Raw genomic sequence first — 22,418 nt, 5'->3', positions numbered from 1 at the left:
CCACAGTTTTTGAATTTATGAGTTATAATAATCATAGGATTCATATAAGGGCTCACAAATATCAAGAAATTCCTGGAAGGAGATTGCTAAAACTATCAGAATGGATGTGAGGTACGAGGACAAAAAGTCCCAGCATTTTATTTGTTTCTATCATAGCTGGACACAACCACACGGTTGGTAACACATGATGGACCAGCGCAAGCACAAGTAGGTCATGCTGTAGGCCCAAGAAAATTCACAGCAGAAGTCTAAATCAGCCGTCACACTCACCGACAACAAACATGTCACAACTATCATCATAACAAAGGACAGCTGAGACTGGCACTACACTCACAACCAGTACTACCAGTCCAGTAAATATGTGGTGCTGTATTACGATGCTGACTGAGATTAAATATAAACATTATTTTTGAAGTAATGCAAATCTTATTGAATTGTCATTCAAATGCAGTTCTCAAAAAAAGAGAGTCGAGAATTTTTTTAGGGAGCTTTGGTGGTAGTTTCAGTTCCAATTGATGTTGTTAACGATAGCTTTCCCTAACCCGTCGCTTCTGATAATGTGTTAACAACAAACAACAGCTAAATGCCGAAAAGCACTTAAAGTTATCGTTGCTAATGGGGGGAGAGAAATGATAGTGATGCATATCATTTCTCTCCCCCCAACTAACATCCAAACATCTGATCATTTGTGACGCAGACTCTACACCACATCCTTCGTTATCATAAATACCACCGCAAGCTGCTGCCGCTGAATCAGCTTTGCTGTTCTTTAAAACCAGCTACACTCTCTATTCTCATTCTTTGATTGTCATCTGACCATCTGCTTTGCAGCAATAAACAGGCATATATAATATCTGCAAACCCTCCATATCATATGGAGATAAATGTTCAAAGGTCAGACAGTCTGTGAGACGAGAATCACGAGGTGAGGAACAGGTGAACAAAGGAGTCGAGAGGAGAAAAAGAAAATCACAGCGATCAATCACGAAAATGGAGGCAGGATATGTTTGAGGCTTTCATGAAGGAGATCGATTCATACACACCGTGTAGACCGGGAATGTCAAACTCCTTTTATAAAGCCCGCTTTGTTCTTATGTGGGCCGCACCGGTGAAACTCCAGTGTCAGTGTGAGATGTTTAACTATGCCTTTAATCAGTGATATTAATATTAATATAAGACAAAGAATTTCAACAAGTAAAGAAATGCTGGTGTTGCAAATGAAATAAATGTGTCAGCATGACTCTTTGAGCTTAATTTGTAACAAGTAATGTGTAAAATCACAGAAATCCATAATTTAATTACTTTTCATGGGTCTGTGTAGGTTCTCAGTCATCCAGGTCATAATAATTTGAGGATTCCTTTCTTTCCAAGCTCCTTAGAATATTTTCATGGGCAGGAAAAGCTGTAAAACTTACAGCCAAAAGTCCAAAATTTATGCCCTCTTTCACATTTTCCAAACCCATCCTGCGGGCTTTATTGGGGTCTTTGCTGGGACAGTTCTGGGTCCTTATAACTAACTTGTCCAATCTGGTCTTACAAGCTATAGTGATTTATCTTTGAGAGCCATAAACACCATTTCTCTACACAGTAGTCACTGTGACTGGTATACTTGTCTTCATTCACATGAGCTCTCTCCTTCTGAATCTTCTAAAACTCCATGTTTTTGAGCGTCGGTCAAAGAAACACGACTATGCAAGGCCAAGAGGCAACCTAAACACTGATCCCTTACCTCACTGCCAGTGAGTGGATGTGTTTGCATGCGTGTATGAGTGCGTGTGACCTTGCGGAGGAATTCCCTTTCTCCCCGAGCTCTAAGGAAGTGATACCCTGTTCCAGACGGACAAAAGGGTCAGAGAGCAACTCAGGACACACAAAAACACCCACACACTTTTCCAAGGAGGAAAGTGCAAACTAACGATGAGTTCTCACTCACAACAACACGCATCCATGATATTTTCCATTAGATAAATCTTTTCCTTTTATAATCATCCATTTAGCCACTAATCTCCTCCCAGCTCTGGTATCAGGACACACAGGTGCTTGCAGCACACACACTCCTTCCTCTCCAGAGGCGTTTAGGGGCTCCTGCAGTGCAACATTTCTTCCAACAAGCAGCACGGAGGATATTGACCCGTTACATACACACATGGGACAATTACCAGATAACCTGCTGCTATGCTAAAGCACACCTCTTCCATCCCACAGCATATAGAGGGCTGCGTCTGAATGTTTCACTGTTGCTAGGAGACGTGAAAATCCTTGAGCATCCAGTTGGCAGTTAATACAGTGGAAAAAAAAAAACACAGACTTCAAACAAATTGAAAAATATAAATGCAAAAAAAGCACCTCCACATTTTTGCCACGTTCTTGTGGTAGTTTATATCATTTCCCGTGGCAAAGGCTGCAAACTCGGACACAGAGTCTGTCCACAGTACACTAGGAGACGGCGGACAAAGTGAGGATGAGGGACAAAACTGGCAGGGACGGATGAGAGAGGGAAGAAAAGTGCCTTTTTTTTGCATATAATTCAAATGTCAACCTCACCATAGAAGGTCGTAAATAAGGCCAATTTATTGCTCTCTTGTTTTGAGGAGGGTTTTTTCCAGTGTGACAAGTCAAATGGCACAAAATTACATACTTTTTCTGATGCAGACATACAACAAAACGTGACAAAAGGTTGTTTTTTTCTGGTGAGAGTCTGCAGGGACATAGAGTCTAGATCACCTTCCTGCTGTCTACATATCTTTTCCCCACTGAAATGAAGAAGCAGAAACACAGTTCTAGGTTATTCTATTTAAAAGAGAAGCCAAGTCTACAGCTCTGCTTACACAGAAAATTGGACATTTTCAACAAAGATGACATACTTTAAAATGTCAAAATTATCTTTGCCCGCTTATTCTGTTCATCAGATTTTATTTTTACTCACAGAGGGTCTAGGTGTTATTCTTTGCTCTCATGAAATCCCAACATACTAGGACTTCTAGACTGCTGTGCCTTTGATTAACTGCACACCAGGGAGGCTGGCCGGCCTGTTGAGCTAGTTTTTACCTGACAAATGAGCTTTGGAAATGGTGCAAAAAATATAATGCACTGTACCACTTATAGCTTTACCAAATCCACAATCCAAGTTCCTATTGTCTTTTGGGGTTGTTTTTTTGTTGTTGTTGTTTCAATGAAAAACTGCTGTTACTTTCTTCAGTGGACGTTTCCTTCACAAACAAGAGCTTGGGATTTTCTCTTACTCTAGAAAGGAAAAATTAAAACCCAGGAGAAAAGGACAGATGGAAAAAAGGGAGCTTGTAAGATGAGACAGGCAGAAATAAGAAAAAGGTAAAGTTGAACAGAAGAGAGGAAGGGGTGACAAAGTTTTCAATTCAGATTCAGTAGATCGATGACAAATAATGTGTGTGTGTATTTAATTGTCCTACCTTGACACTGAAATCCCTGCTTCCCAAAACCCCTGTGAAGAGAACAAGCACACAGAAGAAGTTAAAATGTGCAATCACACACACACAGACAGAAAATGAAAAAAACTGAACAGAAACTGAAACCTAATCGCTTAACCTTAAGATATCTCCATGGAGGCAAACGTTTAAAATGATGTTTCTGCCCAAAATAGCACACACACACCCACACACACACCCACACACATGCACACACACACACACAGCAGTGAGGTTTGCAAGCACAGAGGTCGTTTAATTATCATGTAAACAGTTTGCTGGGCAGGTACTGAGGTTACATGCTGACACTGACAAACACACACACACACTGCTCTGCTGGGAGGGACTGCCCCAACCACACCTAGTCAGTGGTATGTGAAACGCTGAGATTCCCACAGGTGGACACACACATGCATAAACACACAAACACACACCCAGGCCAGCTGATTTTCATACAGTGACTAGAAATAGATAATCTCTCAGGGCCTGAAATCACTTGGTGCTCTCATTGTTCTTTTATCATTGTGCTTATTGACATAGATAGATAGATAGATAGATAGATAGATAGATAGATAGATAGATAGATAGATAGATAGATAGATAGATAGATAGATAGATAGATAGATAGATCATCATCTGGCCATTGACAAATTTAAAACGCAACAGAATAAACGGGATAAATAGGGCCAAGCTAGAGCTCAAAATTCCTTTTAATAGCCCTGGAGTATGGGGCTCACGGTCTCGTAAACCCCGGGGGGCTGCAGGGTGACCTGTCTGCACAGGTGACTGACAGAAGAAACTGCAGGCGGAAGAGAAGGAGTGGGAGGAGGCGGAAGGCTGGACTTGTGTTAGGGCAACACTTTCTTGTTACCACTCAGGTTATCCGTGCTGGCAGCGCTTCATTCCTTCCTCTTTTTTCTTTTCCTGCTTTATTTTCTCTCAGTTCCTCTGCCTACTTAATAGCATCAAACAGTGGTCTGCCGCTATTCTTTTTATAAAAAAAACTTTAGAGCTACCCACATATATTTCTCTAGCTTCCTTTCTGCCCTACCTAACGCATATAGTATCTACAAGTACAAAAATAAGACGGAAATCGGTCTTTATTTTTGCGAAAACTAAATCAAGTCCACCTCCCTCTTCTTCTTCCTTTAAAAAGACAGCATACATCATGATACCAATTCTTCTGTCCCTACTTTATTTATCCCTACCTTTTATTCCTTCTTTTGCACCACTCACTTAGCCTTTATAAATAAAAAAGTGCCTTATCTTTAAACAGCAAACGGATTTACTGTCTTCTTTAATAGCACCAACTCAAGCAGTGACTTAAGTTAAATACTTTTTCTTTAAAAAATAAAAAAATAAATATGAGCTCTAGGTCCATCCCTGTTCCAGCTCCTCACCAGATGAAGTCGGTGCAGTGGCTGCAGAAGGTGGGCTGCTTGAAGAAGCGCGCGATGAATTTGTGGTCCTTCACCTCGTGCACGTTCTTCTGCCGGAGAGCTCCCTGGCGCGCGAAGCCCCGCATAGGCTGGCGGGGTCCGTCCTCCCCATCACTGTTGGCCGCCGCCGAGTCTGCCATTCTCCCGGTGTTTTCAAGCAGCTGCCTTAATGGTTGTTGGAAATGAACTACCTCAAGTTGCAGGTGCCAGAAACAGACGCTCTCTGGAGAGGCGGAAAGTCTTTCTTTCGTGGGTTGTTCCGAGAGGAGGTGTTGTCGGCGGTGCTGGGACCAGCTAATGGATAGTTTTCGGTAGTTTGGTTTTTTTTTCCTTCTCTGATTAAGTTGTCTTGTCCTCCGGTTGAGCAGACGGCTGCCGCTACACTGCCTACCCTCTGCTTCCTCCTTTTTTCTTCAAAGCGCTCTGACAGCAGAGAGAGCGAGCGAGCGAGAGAGGGAGAGGGACGTCAACTATTAACATTATCTCATTTGCTGTGGCACCTCCTATAGAAGCAACGCGCTTTAACTAATCTGAAATAGAAATGGTGTTCAATTTAGTTCAGTTTACCTCTGTTTATATAGCGCATTTATATCGGCATTTATACTGTAAGATAAAGACCCAACAATAATGCAAAGAAAACACGTTTGGCGACAGTGGGAAGGAAAAACTCCCTTTTGAAGGGAAGACGATTCTGTTATAAGGGCGGGCAGTCATGTGCAAAAGACCAAAGACAGGCTGTGGATAATAATAACAAGATTTTAATTGCAGATAGTGAGGAAGTGAAGAAGAAACACTAAGAGTGTTTTCACGCCTGCAGTGTTCAGTTTGTTTAAATAAAACTCTGGTTAGTACAGGCGTGAACACAGTAATTGGCGTGGACCAAAACAACCCCAGGCTAGCAACTAGCCATGAAATGAATGAAAATTATCTGTGGCCTCTTATAGTCCTGAACATAGTACCTTCTTCCTCTACATTTGCTGCTCCCGCCCCAGACACATCTGTCCTGTGAGTGGATTTTGGTTTACTTGGATCTTACTTGGATTCCTCTGTGTGAAAAAAAACAAACAAACACAGGGAATAGCTACAAGTTTACAAACCCATCAACTGATTTGGATCAGAGTGAATGAACTATAGGTGTAAAAATTCACTTAGTGCATCATGAGACTCCCACACCAACCCAAGCCTATTGCAGCATAGCATTAAAATAAAGTTTACTTACATGTATATAGCACTTTTCTAGACCAGAAGCTCTCACAAAGTGCTTTACAAAGGTATTAAAAACCTAGTGAAATAAACACATCTATATCAAAACAACACAAAACCCTGAAACATTACACAAATGCCTGTCTGAACAGATGTGTTTGCAGGTGTTTTTTAAAAGGAGAGAGAGAGGTAAGCTGTTCCAAACAAAGTAAGAATCAAGGTTTTAAACTGATATCTAAATCTTTAACAATGGGGTCATGTGAGAGCATTTATGAGTGTGAGTTAGAAGCCTTGCAGCAGCATTCTGGACTGACTGGAGGCGATTCATAGACGCTTTACAGACAAGAAAATAGAGCATGACAATAATCTAAAGGGATCAAGATTTTTGAGACAACAGTCCTGATTTTAGCAGTATAACTATGGGAGCATTCAGAGTCAGCTAATCCAGCCACCACTACAAACCTTATTAAAAAGTAAAGTTTTAAGTCTAATCTTAAAAGTAGAGACTGTCTGTCTCCAAAATCCAAACTGGAAAATGAACCACAGAAGAGGGGCCTGAAAGCTGGAGGCTCTGCCCCCCCCCAAAAGAAAATTATAGCCCTGCCTCACTGGTACCTACTCGGCTCGGCTTGACCAGTTTCAAAAATGGCAGTTTGGCTTTCGTGAAGGAGCCGCTCTCATGACTCATCGGGTGATGCCACTGACTATCCAATTGGTGGCATGCAGTCTGTTGATGTCACAGTTTCAGATTGACTCAATGTAGGTACTAAAAAAATACCTGGTACCAGGGACTACCACCTAATGGAAAACCCTAAAAACACAACATCGAGTCAAGCCGACGAAGTAGATACTAGTGGAAAAGGGCTATTAGTGAGTGAGGGATATGGATATGGATTAGTCCTCTGACCTAGCTGTAATGTCATACTGTGATACTGACAGTTATTTCCTGGAAAAAAAAACCCAACTAAAAACACTGTTAATAGTTTAGCATCAATAACTACAGAAACAAAAGGAGAAAACGCCTGACTTGTCAATTAGCCTGACTTGTCAATTAGCCTGACTTGTCAATTAGCCTGACTTGTCAATTAGCCTGACTTGTCAATTAGCCTGACTTCACTGTGTCATCAGAAATAAGACTTTTCAAAATGTATCCACCCATGAACACATTAAGTCTGTTTGTTATAGTGTACAGTATGTGGGTTTCTCTGAAAATGCCAGATAATGTCACCAAAACAGGATAGACAAATTAAGTGGTCACCTTAAATTTAAAGTGTGCAGTGGGAAAGTCTCTCGGTTTTTTTCCCCAAAGTATAGAGATAATAGGCTAGTAAATGATTAATCTGAGAACCTATTTAAGCACAAAGTCACAAAATAAGCCTTGTGGGTTTTGTCCTCCCATCACTTCAGAGCAGCTGGCACAGACAGCAGCCAGTAGTCAGCAACCCTCCTAATGTTCCTACATGTCAACAAGTTTTAAAATGCTTAAAATATTGTTAAAAGTAATTTATAGGAGAGTGCTTTCAATCTTACATCCAGTAAATGAAGCAGTCCTGATAATTGTGATGTCTTACAAAGGCTTAAACAATGTGATGAATGATGTATTTACACTAACCATATCATTAGTTACACTTTTCCACTGGTTGGACCCCCCTTTGCCTTCAATTCTTAGTGGCACAGATTAAACAAGGTGCTGAAACACTCCTCAGAGATTTTGGTTCATATTGACGTGATAGCATCGCACAGTTGCTGCAGTTTTGTCAACTGCACATTCCATGATATGCATCTTCTTTTCCACCACATCCCAGGAATGTTCTACTGGAATTCCGGTGACCATGGAGGCCATTTGACTGCAGTGAACTCATTGTCATGTTTAAGAAATCAGTTTCAGATGCCCGGAGCTTTGTGACATATCCTGCTGGAAGAAGGTCATAAAGAGATGGATATGATCAGCAACAATGCTTAATGTTGCTGTCACATGAATAACTGGTTAGATATTTGCATTAAAACAGCTGAACCGATGAACCCTAGTAAAGGGGAATGTGAGTGCATATATCTTATGGCATACATACAAAAAACACCCCCAAAATTTAAGTAAAAACAAGTTTATTCAAGCGGTGGAAGATGGAAAAGAAAGATTTTAACAGCTTGAACATTCCCTTGTCAAGAGTCATCAAACAAACAACATAGTCAAGGACGTAAAGTTTGAAAAACACAATTTCAAATGTGCAGTGGCCTATTGATTGTACACATGCAGAAATGACACCTTTCCCTTATCTCAGTTCCATTTTAACCTTGAGTTATATTTGGTTCAGGTTATGTAAGGCTAGCATGTGATAAAACTGGGAAAAATGTCATCTCCATCACCAATATCACACACAGCCATCTGTAAACACAAGGAACGATACTCAATATTTGAAGCTGAAGTGTTCATTTCCAAAAGGAGATCTCAACATTTGGGGATGAAAACACACACACAGATTCTCTCCTCTTAGAGTTTGAGTTCTGGCAGTGAAACCAAGCACAGTTGTTGAGTAGTTACTCATCTTAAGACTTTTGCTTTCAAAGGGATTTTGAAGGATCATCATCTGCGACTGTTGGCTGAATTTCATGCTAAAAAGTTTTCCAAGATACAGTCAAGGTATTTTTGGAATGAAACCCATCAATTACATGACTTTCTGAGTCATTTCACCAGCCAATGTGATGCTTCACAGAAAGAGGCAAGAAACTACAAACCATCTGCATCGCTCAACTAACGAAGGATGAATTTACAAATTCACATTTACAAAAAGCAAGCACGTTAAACTTTCTACATATTCTGCATTTACACACAGCCAAGAAACTGAAGAATTCATAAAGAACTGGTATAGTAATAATAATGGATTGGATTTATATAGCGCTTTGGAGGCACCCAAAGCGCTTTACAATGCCACTATTCATTCACTCTCACATTCACAGACTGGTGGAGGCAGACTGACAGAAGCGAGGCTGCCATATTGCGCCATCGGCCCCTCTGGCCAACACCAGTAGGCGGTAGGGTAAAGTGTCTTGCCCAAGGACACAACGACCAGGCCAGAGAGCCCGGGGATTGAACCGGTTGCCGATGCGCTTCCCAGCCCCCAGCACCATGGTCGCCCAGTAGTAGCATTAAGGGCATGGATCTCATTCCAGGACATGGTCCATGCTGTCCACATGCATGCTGCACTCACCTCTTATTCTAACAAGCACACCTAAGTGCCTCATCCCAGCCCATATTTTCCAAAACATCTTTGCTCCAATGGTCTAAAACTCAAATGAGTTCTCCCACACACACATGCACACACATGCAGTCAGCTGGCTAAAATGACCTAGATGTGATTGATTTAGCTGCAGGACAGATAACAGTGTGCAATCCATTCAGGTTTCATCATTTGGAAGATTGCTGTAGATTTAGCTGGCAGCTGAAATGAAGCTTTTCTTTTTTTTTAACCTTTTTGCCCCCCGCCACCAGACTTTCTTAGTCATACACCTTCTGACATTAGAAGCACACCTACCTGCATTTTCGCATAATTGTTCTCCTCAGCAGCTGGCAGACTGTAAAAAAATAATGACAGCTTAATTTGCTATGATGCCAGGCATCAAGTGACATGAGCATAACCTGTGAGTAGGTCTAACTGAATTGGTCTATTGTGTCGCATGTGTACACTGGAAGTGATTCACTTTACATGAAAGCCACTGGCCTCTTTCACTTTTATCAATGCAGGATCTTTAATGGGGGCTAGAGAGAGCGAACAGGCAAGCCTGAAATCAGCTGCATTTTTGTCTTTCAAGGCAACCATTTGGCAAAAATCTCCTTGGGATTAAAGTAAAGGTTGTGACTCAGAACCACACCCAACACTGCCTTTTTTATGCTGAAGCTGAACAATTTTCCATATTTGGTTCACATCACACTTTTGCAGGTTTTACTTTTGCTCGTCTACCAGTCAGCAAGTATTTGCAGACAAGTTGCCGTCTCCCATGCAAACTTTGGTGGCAATCTGCTGGTGAATAAAGCAAACATAAAGAGGTTTTTGGTCCATTTCCTGAATGATTAGTTGCTGCACATCCAGTATGGCAGACAACTCTTGAGAAATGTCCGCACAAGGCCCCCCTGAGAAATCTCTACAGCCTGTGTGATAGCATGCAGTTCTCCCACTGAAAACGCTACGGCCCGATCAACAGAATCAACTGGATTTTGTTACCTGGATGATTGAGAATGCATCAAGATGCTAACACGTATTTTAATAACCAGTAAAAGCAAAATACAACCGAGGCTCATGGGAACAAATGGAGCCCCTAAAGGCCTGAGAATTTATTTTACTTGTCAGAGCAACTTTATATATTTAGGCCATGCTGCTTGTAGTCCTCCATGCAGTCTTTCAGGGCATCAGAGGTTTGAAGCTAAAATAATTTGTTACACAACGGCCATCCTCTGATCACAGCTGGAGCATTTTTTCAACCCCACCGACATACATCTCATTCCAACACATGAAACAGACTGAACATGTTTTTTTTAAATTACTATTATAATTAATAGTACACTGAAAACAACAACAACAACATAGCATCAGAAACAGAACATCAGCCTTACCTCAATATAAGGATAGATTGTGCAAGAGGTAGCGCACATGACACCGACGCTGTAGTGGTGAGTACACAGGGATATTAGCTGGTCTCCTCTCACATCAGACCAATCTGAAATCACACAGACTTTGTCCTAAGGAGAAGGCAGGTAAAAGCTAACATTTGAGCTAGCATCTATGTTTGCAAATGCACCTCTGTTAGGTTAAGTCCAAGAGAACTCCAGGTTTGCAGTGCCTTTGTGAAAATGGTTATGCAACGATGGCCAACCTGCTGATAGTGACTCCACTGGACTCCACTGGGTTACATGGTGACTGTGTGCACCCAAAATTGTTGTTGTGGCTTATAATTTTATAGCAAATCATTTTTTGCACACATAAAAAAATAACTTGTCCATACAACATAATTATCTTGTGTGCACATGATAATTACGTTGCTTGCACAAGATAGCAACCACCTGTCAGCCCACCTGCACCTCATCATCCAGTCGAGCCACAGCTATATATCTCTTTGGTGTTCTATTTCTGTGGTAGCAGATGCTTTTCAGCCACTTGGCTCTGGTTTATTGCTGTTTATTTTTGGTGTATATACCAGCTGCTAACTATATATTTCTCTGTGCCTAATGGCTACCCTGCTTGCCTGCTTGGTGGCCTGATCTCCACTGTTTCTCAGTTTTCTTTCTGTGTTCCCTGCTTCTGTAGTTATAAAAACGCTAACAGTGTACACAAGATAAACAGTTTGTTCAAAGAGGATTAATAAGATAAGCAAATAAACATGTGTGACTACAGTACTTCCACAGGAACATTGGTTTTTACAGGTATTTGGTAATAAATTAAGCGGTGTGCCTCCTAACCACAGGCTGATATTGCTGTTCACAACATCAATTCTGCAAACACATCCTGGAAGATTTTCTTTCTCTCTTTTTGCTTCTTAATATTTTTAGACAATTTTATTCAACTAACACAGAATTGTTTTTACAGTATGTCTAAACTGTTAAATCTCAGCACTCACGACTTTTACAGTGTCCTCCAGGAATATTATGATTAGACTGCATAAGGTAAAGGTGTTAATAATTACACTATATTGCCAAATATATCTGCTCGTCTGCCATCACATGCATAATACTTTGAGTGACATCTCATTCTTAACTAAATAGGATTTAATATGATATCAGCCCACCCTTTGCAGCTATAAGAGCTTCAACTTTTCTGGAGAGGCTTTCCACAAGTTTAGGAATGTTTATGGGAATTTTGACCATTCTTCCAGATATACATTTGTGTGGACAAGAAGCCCTGGCCCGCAGTCTCCAATCTAATTCATCCCAAAGTTATTCTGTCAAATTGTTCCACATCAAACTCGCTCATCCATGTCTTTATGGACCTTGATTTGTGCACTGGTTACAGTCATGTTAGAACAGGAAGGAGCCAACCCCAAACTGTTCCCACAAAGTTGGGACCATGAAATTGTCCAAAATGTCTTGGTTTGCTGAAGCATTAAGAGTTCCTTTTACTGGAACTAAGGAGCTGAGCTGAAGTCATTTTGTTTTAATACCTCTAACTGTGGAATATTGGAATATTTAGTAGCAAGGAAATTCCACGATTGTACTTGTTGCACAGGCGGAATCCTATCATGGTACCATGTTGGAATGTGTGTAGAAGCAGTCTGCATGCCTAGGTGCATGATTGTATACACCTGTGGTCATGGAAATGATTGGAACACCTGAATTAAATGATCTGAATGTGGGAGTTGATACTTTTTGGTGTACCTAATATAGTCTGCCTTAGTCATCAAGCTTTTTTTTTTTTTACTTTATTAAGAAGCATTTTGAAAAAATTGCCAACAGCTGATTGGAATCCAAGTAGATTTTTGTTGAAGGAACAAAGATGTCGATCATAAGTAAATTTACACTGAGATTTCTGTGTCTTTCACCCTTTTTTTTAAAATTTCTTTGTCCTTCCTTGATATCAATATTCAATATTCCAAACCATATCTCCCATCTTTTACTTCTCTGCTGATTTCCATCTCTACATTCAACATACTACTTTTCTGTCTCAGCTCTCCGTTTTCGGCCCTTTGTCTCCGAGCAGCTCTCCACTCCAATTCCATGGCCCGTTTTTTTTTCCATCTTTTTCCTCCACAAAGGGAGGGAGTTGTTATATAAACCTGTTGTTTTTCCTCATCATCTCCTGACAACAGTGCAGAACGCTCTCTGATGCAGTTCCCACAAATGCAGAAGCTCACGCATTAACTATGCTGCTGCAGACGCACTGCTGCACTGAGTTTTGATCACTTGTATCCAGTCGGTTCTTTTTTGATTTCCCCTCGCACCTTCATGTATTGCAAACAACCTTATACTTTCATCTCTGCATTATCTGCTCTGGTTGTCATTATCACATACGCACACGCTTACGCAAATGGTCAGCCATTAGCACAAGTACAACACTTTGAAGCTATAACCCTTACACGCATATAAACACATTTTGTCTATCTACTCCCACACACTCTTTGTGGCCTATACCAGCCGGTCTGCGGAGCGAATAAGTCCTGCTGTATTAGGCATCCCACACACACACACACACACACACACACACACACACACACACACACACACACACGCACACACACGCACACACACACACACACACACATAAACGCAGGTATGTTTAGATTAAGGTAAGTATATGGTGAACCCACTCTTACAGGCACAATTACCTCCCTTATGCAACTTGGATGTCTCTGATGACTTACCAAGTTCTTCTTTTCCTTTATGTCTCACTCTCATCTCCACCTCTAATCTAGTCTCTGTCACGCGCTCTTTTTCTGTACCCCTCAACCTCCCCCTCTCATTTTAAGGGTGGTTAATACAGCTCAAACATCATTGATCCGAAACCACAGCGAGCACATTCTTCTGCTTTCACACTAGATTTGCATATCTGCACTTCTCTCTCTCTCTCTCTTTCTCTGTCTCTCCTTGGCTGTGTGCACGCCTGTGTGTCTGCTTGTGGTTAAATGAATGTGTCTATTGCGTACAACCGTACTCTGCTTAAAAACCCTTTGTTGAATCTGCATGGGTGTACAGCTGCTGTGTTCCCGTTTGACACCTCCAGCAGTACTGGCAGCTTCGGGGCGATCTATGTAAATGACGTCTGCAGTGTTATTGACTTTTTACTGCATGTGTGTGTATTTACTGTAAGATAATAGTTATATAAGAAACAAGCTTTTTGTTTTGGGTCGCTAAAACAGTCGTATTTATGCAAATGTACATTTTCAGGAACAGTTACTGAGCTTGAGGTCAATCACATGTCATATTCTGAATATTTTCTCTCTGATGATTTTATTTATTTATTTTTAATACTGGCTTTCATTGTGGTCAGGAAACAGCAAGGGCCGAATTCAAATCACTCAACTGGGCTCTTCAGCTTTGATGCAAAATTGATCTCATTAATGGTTTTAGATTCAGTGTAATGATTTGATAAATTATGCTTCGCAGTAAGCTGTGCTTCTTTACAAACATACCAGTTCTGATTGATTGGCGTGGGTGATAGCCACATTACTAATGGGGCCAAGGAAACTGCCAGAAATCTTGTTTACTCCCTCTGAGCAGCGCAAACAGGTCAGCTCAGGATCTGTGCACAAGACTAAAATCTCTCTGTTTCAAGCCTTACAAAATAGAACCCACATGCAGCTCTCCCTTTTTCTGTGGTTCAGGAGATAGAGTGGGTTGCCCACCAATCAGAGGGTCAGTGATTTGATCTCCTCCAATCCGCACGTTGGAGTGCCGTTGGGCAAGATACTGAAGCCCAAATCACCCTGATGTATTCATCAGAAGGTGAGAGGGTGGGTGTTAATTAGAAAGTGCTTAGAAAGGCATAAAATAAAGTCCTGTACAAATCTACTCAAACTCATTTAAAGTAGAAAAGCCTTGTATAAGTACCAGTATAGTTATCATTTTTGTACAATAACATGCCTCCATGAAATGCCACCATATATTGGTTGAGGAATTTTTGTGGCCTAGTGATCCTAGGTGTAATTTGCCCCAGGTAAGGTCTCCCAAAACAAACCAGTCCTAGATTAAGAGCAGACTAAGTGTGAATCAAGTAATGGCTCATGATACCTGATCTGAATTGGGGTTACTCGGGCCATTCCTTGGAGCCAGGCCAGGAGGAAGGGCTTGTATGTATGTTTGAAGGTGGAGTTCTTGGCAGTCCGATGCCCTGTTGCCGAAACTGGGTTTAGATACATGGAACATCACCTCTCTGGTGGGAAAGGAGCTTGAGCTAGCACTCAAAGCTGGCAGATACCAGCTAGACATAGACAAGCTGGACTCTAGAGCTGCCCTTGATGAAAGGTGGCGAACAGCAGTGGGTATGCTTGTATCCCCTTGTATTTCAGCACCTGTGTGTTGGGGTTTTCCCCAGTGGATAAGAGCATTGTAGAACAAGTCCTGGCTTGTTATTAGACTTCTATGCCCGAAGACTGATGATGAGTTCTGTAAGTTCTGGACATTTGGGTGAAGAGGGGAGCAGAGCTGTCAACTGTTCACCACCTTCTGTTGAGTTGGAAAAGGCGGTGTGGGAGAATGCTGGACAGGGTTAGTACAACCCAATGGATAGTGAGGGAAATGTCACTGATTCTTCTTGATTCATAATTCATAGTACTAGTAATAGTTGATCATTTTATGTGGAGAATTTCTAGGTGCAGCTGTGTTCATTCTGTAGTCGCAGGATCTTGTCATTATTTTTTGCTTTTGGCTTCATTTAACAAACTCTCTGTGACAGTTGTATGTACGTATGGATATATGGACAAATCCAAACATGCAGAGGAATGAACCCATATGACTTTAAGAGGTAAAACATCAGTTTTGTTTGGATTTTGAAAATGTCATCATCTCTGCATTCAGAAATTATTTTCATGTAGCATGTAAAACCTAATGTAAGCTGATTTGAAGAAAACTTTCCAAGTTTCCTTCCTTCCAAGAGTCACGAAGGACAGCTGGAAATTGGAATTGAGCACATTTGTTTAAGCCATTAGTCATCACAGTGTAAAAGGAACTATACTGGCTGTCCTTTGAAAAAATAATATTGAAATGAAGAGTTTAAGAGACCTGTTTATTGTGAGGGTAAGTAAAGGATAAGCCACGTGAACATTAAAGGCTGCTGAAATAGGTCAGCTCGATGTATTTTTTAGTGAAATGCACTGAATATATCTTACTTTAGATGACTGAAAAATAAACTCAGAAAATGTGAATTCAAAAAACAACACCACACATCCAAAACAGTCAAAGCCTTAACATGAAATAAGATTTAAAAAAAAAACAATCACTGCCCTTGTTCAGGGAAGGCAATGGCGCTTAAGAAAGAAAACACGCATGCAGCTAGGAAGAAGAGATTAGTCAGTGTAAGCAAATAAACTTAAAGGGCTAGTACAATTGAATGCACTGCTTATTTGCATTCACAGTACACTGAGGCCTTTGATTAAACATATACGTACGCGTAGATGAGACAGATACACATGTGGGCATTGAAATCATATCATTTCTGTAAAGGAAAAGACCAGTATGTGCTCAGGCACTAGATGCAAAATAACAATGATTTTTCATATGTGTGTGCACCTTATTGTTCTAGCGCACCTGTGTTGGCAAGCCAGCCAAAGCTAGAAGCGCAGAAAGCAGTGTTTTGCTGGAGAACATTTCATATTTATTGTTGTATTTTTCTGCACATTTTCCCTTTTTCTCCCACACTGGATCAGCCAATTCCCCTCTCACTGCGTGCTTCTTCTCGCTGCTGCTTACTCCCACCACTGGCCTGGGGAGGATGTAAACAACATTTCTCTTCTCGTGCACATGCTTCCATGTGCTTAGCTTCACGTTTTGGAGAGAAGCTTCACCAATAACATGCATGGAGGGGTCATTATCCAGGCGCACTCCACACAAGGCGCTCAACCAACCCCATCGGAGGCATCAGACACTTTTCATGGCATGCAAGCTCACCTTTTTTCCACAGCTGTTCAAATCCTTACACACATTTGATGCGAAAAGTTTCAGATCCTTCACATGATCTAATTTGAAGGCAGATATTATACAGAGATAGTAACACACTGGCATTTTCTTTAGTTAGAAAGCACACTCTGTGATATGTTCTCTGCCCACTCAAGAATATAGTTGTACATACGGTAATCTAATGCTAATTGCTCCTCTGAAGAAATCCCTGATCCCTGAACATCAAATGTGTGATGTGGAACGAGGAAAAAAAAGGCTGATTATACTGCGTACAGTACTGCTATTTATATAGAAAGACTGCATCTCATGGGAAAGACAGATGAGAGAGCTGGAGCAGGAGGAAAATTGAGAGAAAGAGGGAGAAAATAGTGAGAGACTTTCTACCTCCAGCCTAGTGGTGATCTCCAGCTTTCACCTCGCAAACACACCCACACAGCACCTTATTATGACCTGTCTCTCTCGCTCTGTCTTTGGCTGTCTCTCATCCACAGTAGCTCTTTCAGCTTTCCCTTTCATCTCTCTGAACCTCAAGAGTTTGATCCAAAATGACAAAACAGCGCACTCTAGTGGCTTTGAGCTGTAATTTGAGCTCGCCCAATAGACCAAGGGATGTCAAATTCCTATTACACTGTGGGCGACATGCAGCCATCTTTGATCTTGAATGTATCAGTGTGAAGAAGTTTAACTGCACACCTAATCTAATAGATACACTACCAGTCAAAAGTTTGGACACACCTTTTTCCTTTAATTTTTACTACTTTGTACATCATAGACACAAACTGAAGACATCAAATATATGAAGCAAGATATATAGAATTATATAGCAAAGAAAAAAAAAAGATAAATGACTCTAAATATGTTTTATATTTTAGATTCCTTTGCTTTGTTGAGAGTGCTGCAAACCCTTGGCCTTCTCTCAATGAACTTCATGATGATTTTCACTTCACAGGTGGGCCTCGTCATGGTTCATTTGTGGAATTTCTCACCTTCTTAATGGGTTGGGACCACCAGTTATGTTGTGCAGAAGTCAGGTTGGTACACAGCTGGCAGCCCTGTTTGACAACTGTTAGCTGATTTGTTCTTGCCATAATATGAATTCTAAGAGAAACAGCAGTACATCATTACTTTAGGAATTGAAGGTTAGTCTGTCCATAAATTTGCTAAATTTTCGAAATCACAAGTTATCAGCACCTCAGATTAGAGCCCAGATAAATGCCACACAAGAAACACAAGGAGTGGACATTAGTGGAAATCTGTGCTTTGGTCAGATGAGTCCAAATTTGAGATCTTTGGTCCCGCCCGCCGTGTGTTCGTGCGACGCAGAAAAGGTGAACGGATGATCTATGCATGCATGGTTCCCACCGTGAAGCATGGAGAAAGAGGTGTGATGGTGTGGGGGGGCTTGCTGGTGACACTGTTGGGGATTTACTCAGAATTGAAGGCTCACTGAACCAGCATGGCTACCACAGTCATACAGCAACATGCCATCACCTCTGGTTTGCGTTAGTTGGACCATCATTTATATTTCAACAGGACTATGACCCCAAACACACCTCCAGGCTGTGTTAGGGCTATTTGACCAAGAAGGAGAGTGATGAAGTGCTGCACCTGGCCTGACATCCACCTTCACATACTCTAAACCCAATGGAGATGTTTGGGATGAGAGTGACGGCGAAAGAGCTAACAAGTGCTCAGCATCTCTGGAACTCCTTCAAGCCTTCTCCCTGTGCGCCAACTGCTGCACCTCCAACCACCAGGTTGTCAAGCTAATTAAGTTTGCACATGACACCACCATTATCAGACTCATCTTGGATGGGGATGAGTCTGCCTACAGGATGGAGGTTGAACGTCTGGTGTGCTGGTGCAGCCGCAACAACCTGGAGCTGAATGCCCAGAAGACAGTGAAGATTATTGTGGACTTCATGAAGCAAACATCCCCACTCCCCCCCATCATCTTCATCACCACTGTGGACTCATTCCACTTCCTGGGTACCACCATCACCCAGGAACTCAAGTGGGAGCCCACCATCACCTCCCGTCATAAAAAAGGTGCAGCAGAGGACGTACTTCCTGAGGCAGCTGAAGAAATGTAACCTGCCAACAGGGACGATGTTGCAATTCTACACTGCAGTCATCGAGTCCATCCTCACCCCCTTCATCACTGTGTGGTATACTGGAGCCACCATCAGGGACAAACAGAGACTGCAGCGTGTTGTGCGCTCTACTGAGAAGGTGATTGGCTGCAGGACTATGACCCCAAACACACGTCCAGGACACTGGGGCGTGCAGCTCGGATCTCAGCTGACCCTTCTCACCCTGGACACAGTCTGTTTGACCTGCTCCCCTCCCTTCTTATTTTTATTTAAGTGTTTGTCTTATAGTATGTTTCGCACAAAGTACTGCAGCAATTTCCTAATGTTGTAAATCTGCTCAACATTTGCCAGTAAAACCCTTTCTGACTGTTGGAAACCCATTTCAGGTGACTACCTCATGAGGCTCATCCAGAGAATGCCAAGAGTGTGGAAAGCAGTAATCAAAGCAAAGCGCGGCTATTTTGAATCTAAAATATAAAACATGCTTTGAGTTGTTCAGCACTTTTTGTTACATAATTCCTTGTGTTCATTTGTAGTTTTAATGCCTTCAGTGAGAATCCACAATGTAAATAGTTATGAAAATAAAGAAACACCATTAAATGAGAAAGTTTGTCCAACCTTTTGACTGCTAGTGTATGTTAGTATTACAAAAGAAAGTTCAATTTCAAAGGCACATGTTAGTTTTTCCTGCATAACAAAGAGACTCTGCTCTAGTAAATGTAAGAAATCTGTTTCAGCAACTTTTGTGCCATAAATCATTAAAAAGGTCAAAGGTCTGATATCTCATTGCTCAGACTGTCCTATAATTAAAAAAGATAAAGCTTATTAATCACTGTAAAAGCAGAAAATTCTATAGTCCCCCCCAAAAAACAGGAAGGTTTAATCGTTTAATTGTTTATTTATTACTTTGGTGTGATGTAAAGAGGTGTGAGGAAGATCTTTATCAGCAGGAAAAATGTAAAACTTATAAAAACACAGTTAAATGTCCAAAATTACGTCCTCCTTCACGTTCTAAAGTGGTCCAATGGGACTCCAAATTACAGTCCTTGCTTGGCCCACAGGCCTTATGCTTGACACCCTCTGCCATAGACTATATGCTTTTCGTACTTTCCAGCCTTTTGCCACGAGCCGGCTTCCCTTTTTCAACCCTTTCTTGCTGTTTGCCAATCCACTGATCTTATTTCAGCCAAAGCTTTTCTGTGTTTTTACGCTGCTTTTCACCATTTCTTTCATTCTCATAATAAAAACTTAAACAGTGAAGCTGCAAAGTGATTCCATGAAGACTTGGAATAAAAAACAAAACAGGTTATGGTGCATCCTATTTTATGACATTTGTTTCCTGCCACTAGAGGGAGACAACGCTTTGTATTTGTAAGCTTTCTTAATCGCTGTATCGAGTTTTGTTAGTCCGCCACAATATTCCAACATCACAAGAATATGATGAGGTGACAAGCTCTGGAAAAAGACATCTTGTAAACTAATACATTTTACAAATAATACACAGTAAATAAAATTGTGTCTATTTTTTATATTTGCTGAAGAATAAATAACGGGGAAATACTTGTGTGTCATAAATGGCTGATTAAAATGCAGTTAATGCAATAAGAAATTTCAAGAGGATTATAATTGACTAGGGTGTGATTTCAGTCTTTAAAAAGGACCTTTTGTCTGACTTCACAATATCTCCACCCAACCAACGAGATTTGGCCACTCACTAAAAGCAGACATCTACAGTAAACACTGCAGATATACATTATACTGATTTATGAATCACCAAAGCTTCACTATGATTGATTGGGCGAAGGCACCACTCCTACTGGGCACATGCACCCGTGAAGTAACGCCCGGCTCCTTTCCTGAGGCCTGTCTGAGTTTAGGATTTGTCATGAGCTCTTGTTGTCTTTTGTGACAGCTGCATATACATCACGTGTAGGCCTGGGTGAATTGCAAACATTTGCAAAGTGATTCATATGGGTGGGACTTCTTTTGAGTTTTTCAACAGTAAACAGCTTTTGTACACTGAAACTAAACACCGACATGGGACCACACACGGATCACAGGTGATTGATATGAGACTAAAAAGCCTTTGTGCTGTGAAGGTGCAAAGTCAACTGGCCAGGGACTGCCAACAATGCTAAAAACCAACATGACACTCATTATATCAAGAAAAGAGTGGCAGTTGATTCAAAAAAGGACAAGGTGATTTCTTGATTAAAAAGCCTCACAATGAAGAAGGTGAAGATAGATGAGTTTAGCTTTATTAATTAATTATGCCATTGTCCATTTGCTTTGGTTAATGAAGCACAAACTTTGACTTTTAGATTGTTTTATTATTTAGTCAAATCCACCAAGGGGTTTATATTTTGGTAGTGTTTGCATGCGTGTCATTCTGTCTGTAAACATAATAGCTATTAAAGTTTTGAATGAATTCTGATAAACCTTTGTTGGGGTGAAGAATGGGTTCATGTTGACAATCTATTAAAATCTGGTTTACATCCACCAAGTCCTTCAAGGTCAACTTCACGATCTAGTTCATGATCTTAAAACTATGAGTCTTACAAGTGTGGTGTGTAACATATAGAAAAATAAAGCTTTAAAACATCACGTTACATGTGACCTCTGACCTCTCCTTTAAGGTCAATAGACTGATCTGAAGGTCTAAATGATACTAATACCATATTGAGGTACTTAAAACTGTTTAAAGGGAATTATATATGGAGATTCTAAATATCGCATTACAGTTTGGATCCAAATATTAGGTCTCATTTGACTTCTGACCTCACTTTTACATTTCTTTCAAGTTGATCCCAAAATGCAGTATATCTTTTATTCTTCACCCCTTGACAGTCTACTAGGAATAACCCTTAAAGCTTTTTTCTAGACAGAGCAGTTTCTGTCACATGTCAGGCCGGCTTATAGAATAAATACCTGGGTATGTGTCAGATATTAGTGAGTGTGGTCTCTGCCTATGGAGCCATTATCGGAAAAACTATTCTAAAAGTCGTCAAACCACGTCTTTATCGATATGTCAATCTTAATCACTTAGGGTACAGGGAGGTCGTGGAGCTTATCTTTTAGTCTGTGCCTCTTTTTGTCATGCTACCAGTTGTGCGAGGAAGACCACTTCATTCCTATTGATCAGTGTTACAAAACATGTCATCAAAAGAGGAGATAGCACAGACTGTATATAAAAGATGGATGCAGCAACCGTGAGGTCAGATTGCGAATCCTTGAGCTCGGTGTTTTCGGGATCGCCGTTTTAGCTTTTTAAGACTAGCCTTGGTTTGCATGGTGTAGATTTCACAGTGAAACCAAGGGGCTCTGGAAGCTCATTGGCAAACCACTTGTGAATCACAAGTGGTTTAGCTTTACGTCTTTCACTGTCACAAATGGTTTGTGCTCACAGTCCTGGCAAACGTCAAAACTGACATCACAACAGCTGGCACGCACCGCCCTTTTTACGTCATTTTGGGTATATTTTTGGAGCCTGGGGCTGAGCCAAAGACAGCTGAGTATGATCGCGATCATCGGTTTGTCTAAATCGTGATTTCGATGATATAGAAGTGCAGGAGCTCAGGGATTCCCAGATAATAGAAAGTGAGATGCAGCAGCTGCCTGAAACAAATGATACCGTCTGGAGAAGCAT

The 22,418-nt window shown here is 41.1% G+C and overlaps 2 protein-coding genes across 3 annotated transcripts in view; both read right to left on the bottom strand.

Annotated features, from left to right (window-relative positions):
- prkcbb (protein kinase C, beta b) overlaps positions 1-5,313 on the bottom strand; it is a 105,107-nt gene extending 99,794 nt beyond the window's left edge. The window contains exons 1-2 of one of the 2 annotated variants that reach the window (XM_085158146.1): positions 4,844-5,313; positions 3,429-3,460 (exon numbers count right to left, since the gene is read on the bottom strand). In XM_085158146.1, the coding sequence (XP_085014272.1) occupies positions 3,429-3,460; positions 4,844-5,022 (211 nt within the window). In that variant the 5' untranslated portion in view covers positions 5,023-5,313. The remainder of the gene's footprint in view (positions 1-3,428; positions 3,461-4,843) is intronic. The other variant, XM_085158145.1, reaches the window with a different exon arrangement.
- The window catches only part of ciita (class II, major histocompatibility complex, transactivator), a 154,189-nt gene that overhangs the window by 23,487 nt on the left and 108,284 nt on the right, over positions 1-22,418 (bottom strand). The gene's annotated exons all lie outside the window — the stretch shown is intronic.

Source organism: Neolamprologus multifasciatus, chromosome 4 (assembly GCF_963576455.1).
Source record: "Neolamprologus multifasciatus chromosome 4, fNeoMul1.2, whole genome shotgun sequence".
NCBI lineage: Eukaryota > Metazoa > Chordata > Actinopteri > Cichliformes > Cichlidae > Neolamprologus > Neolamprologus multifasciatus.
Note: the sequence above shows the minus strand (reverse complement) of the source record. Positions and strands in the feature narration are given on the sequence as shown.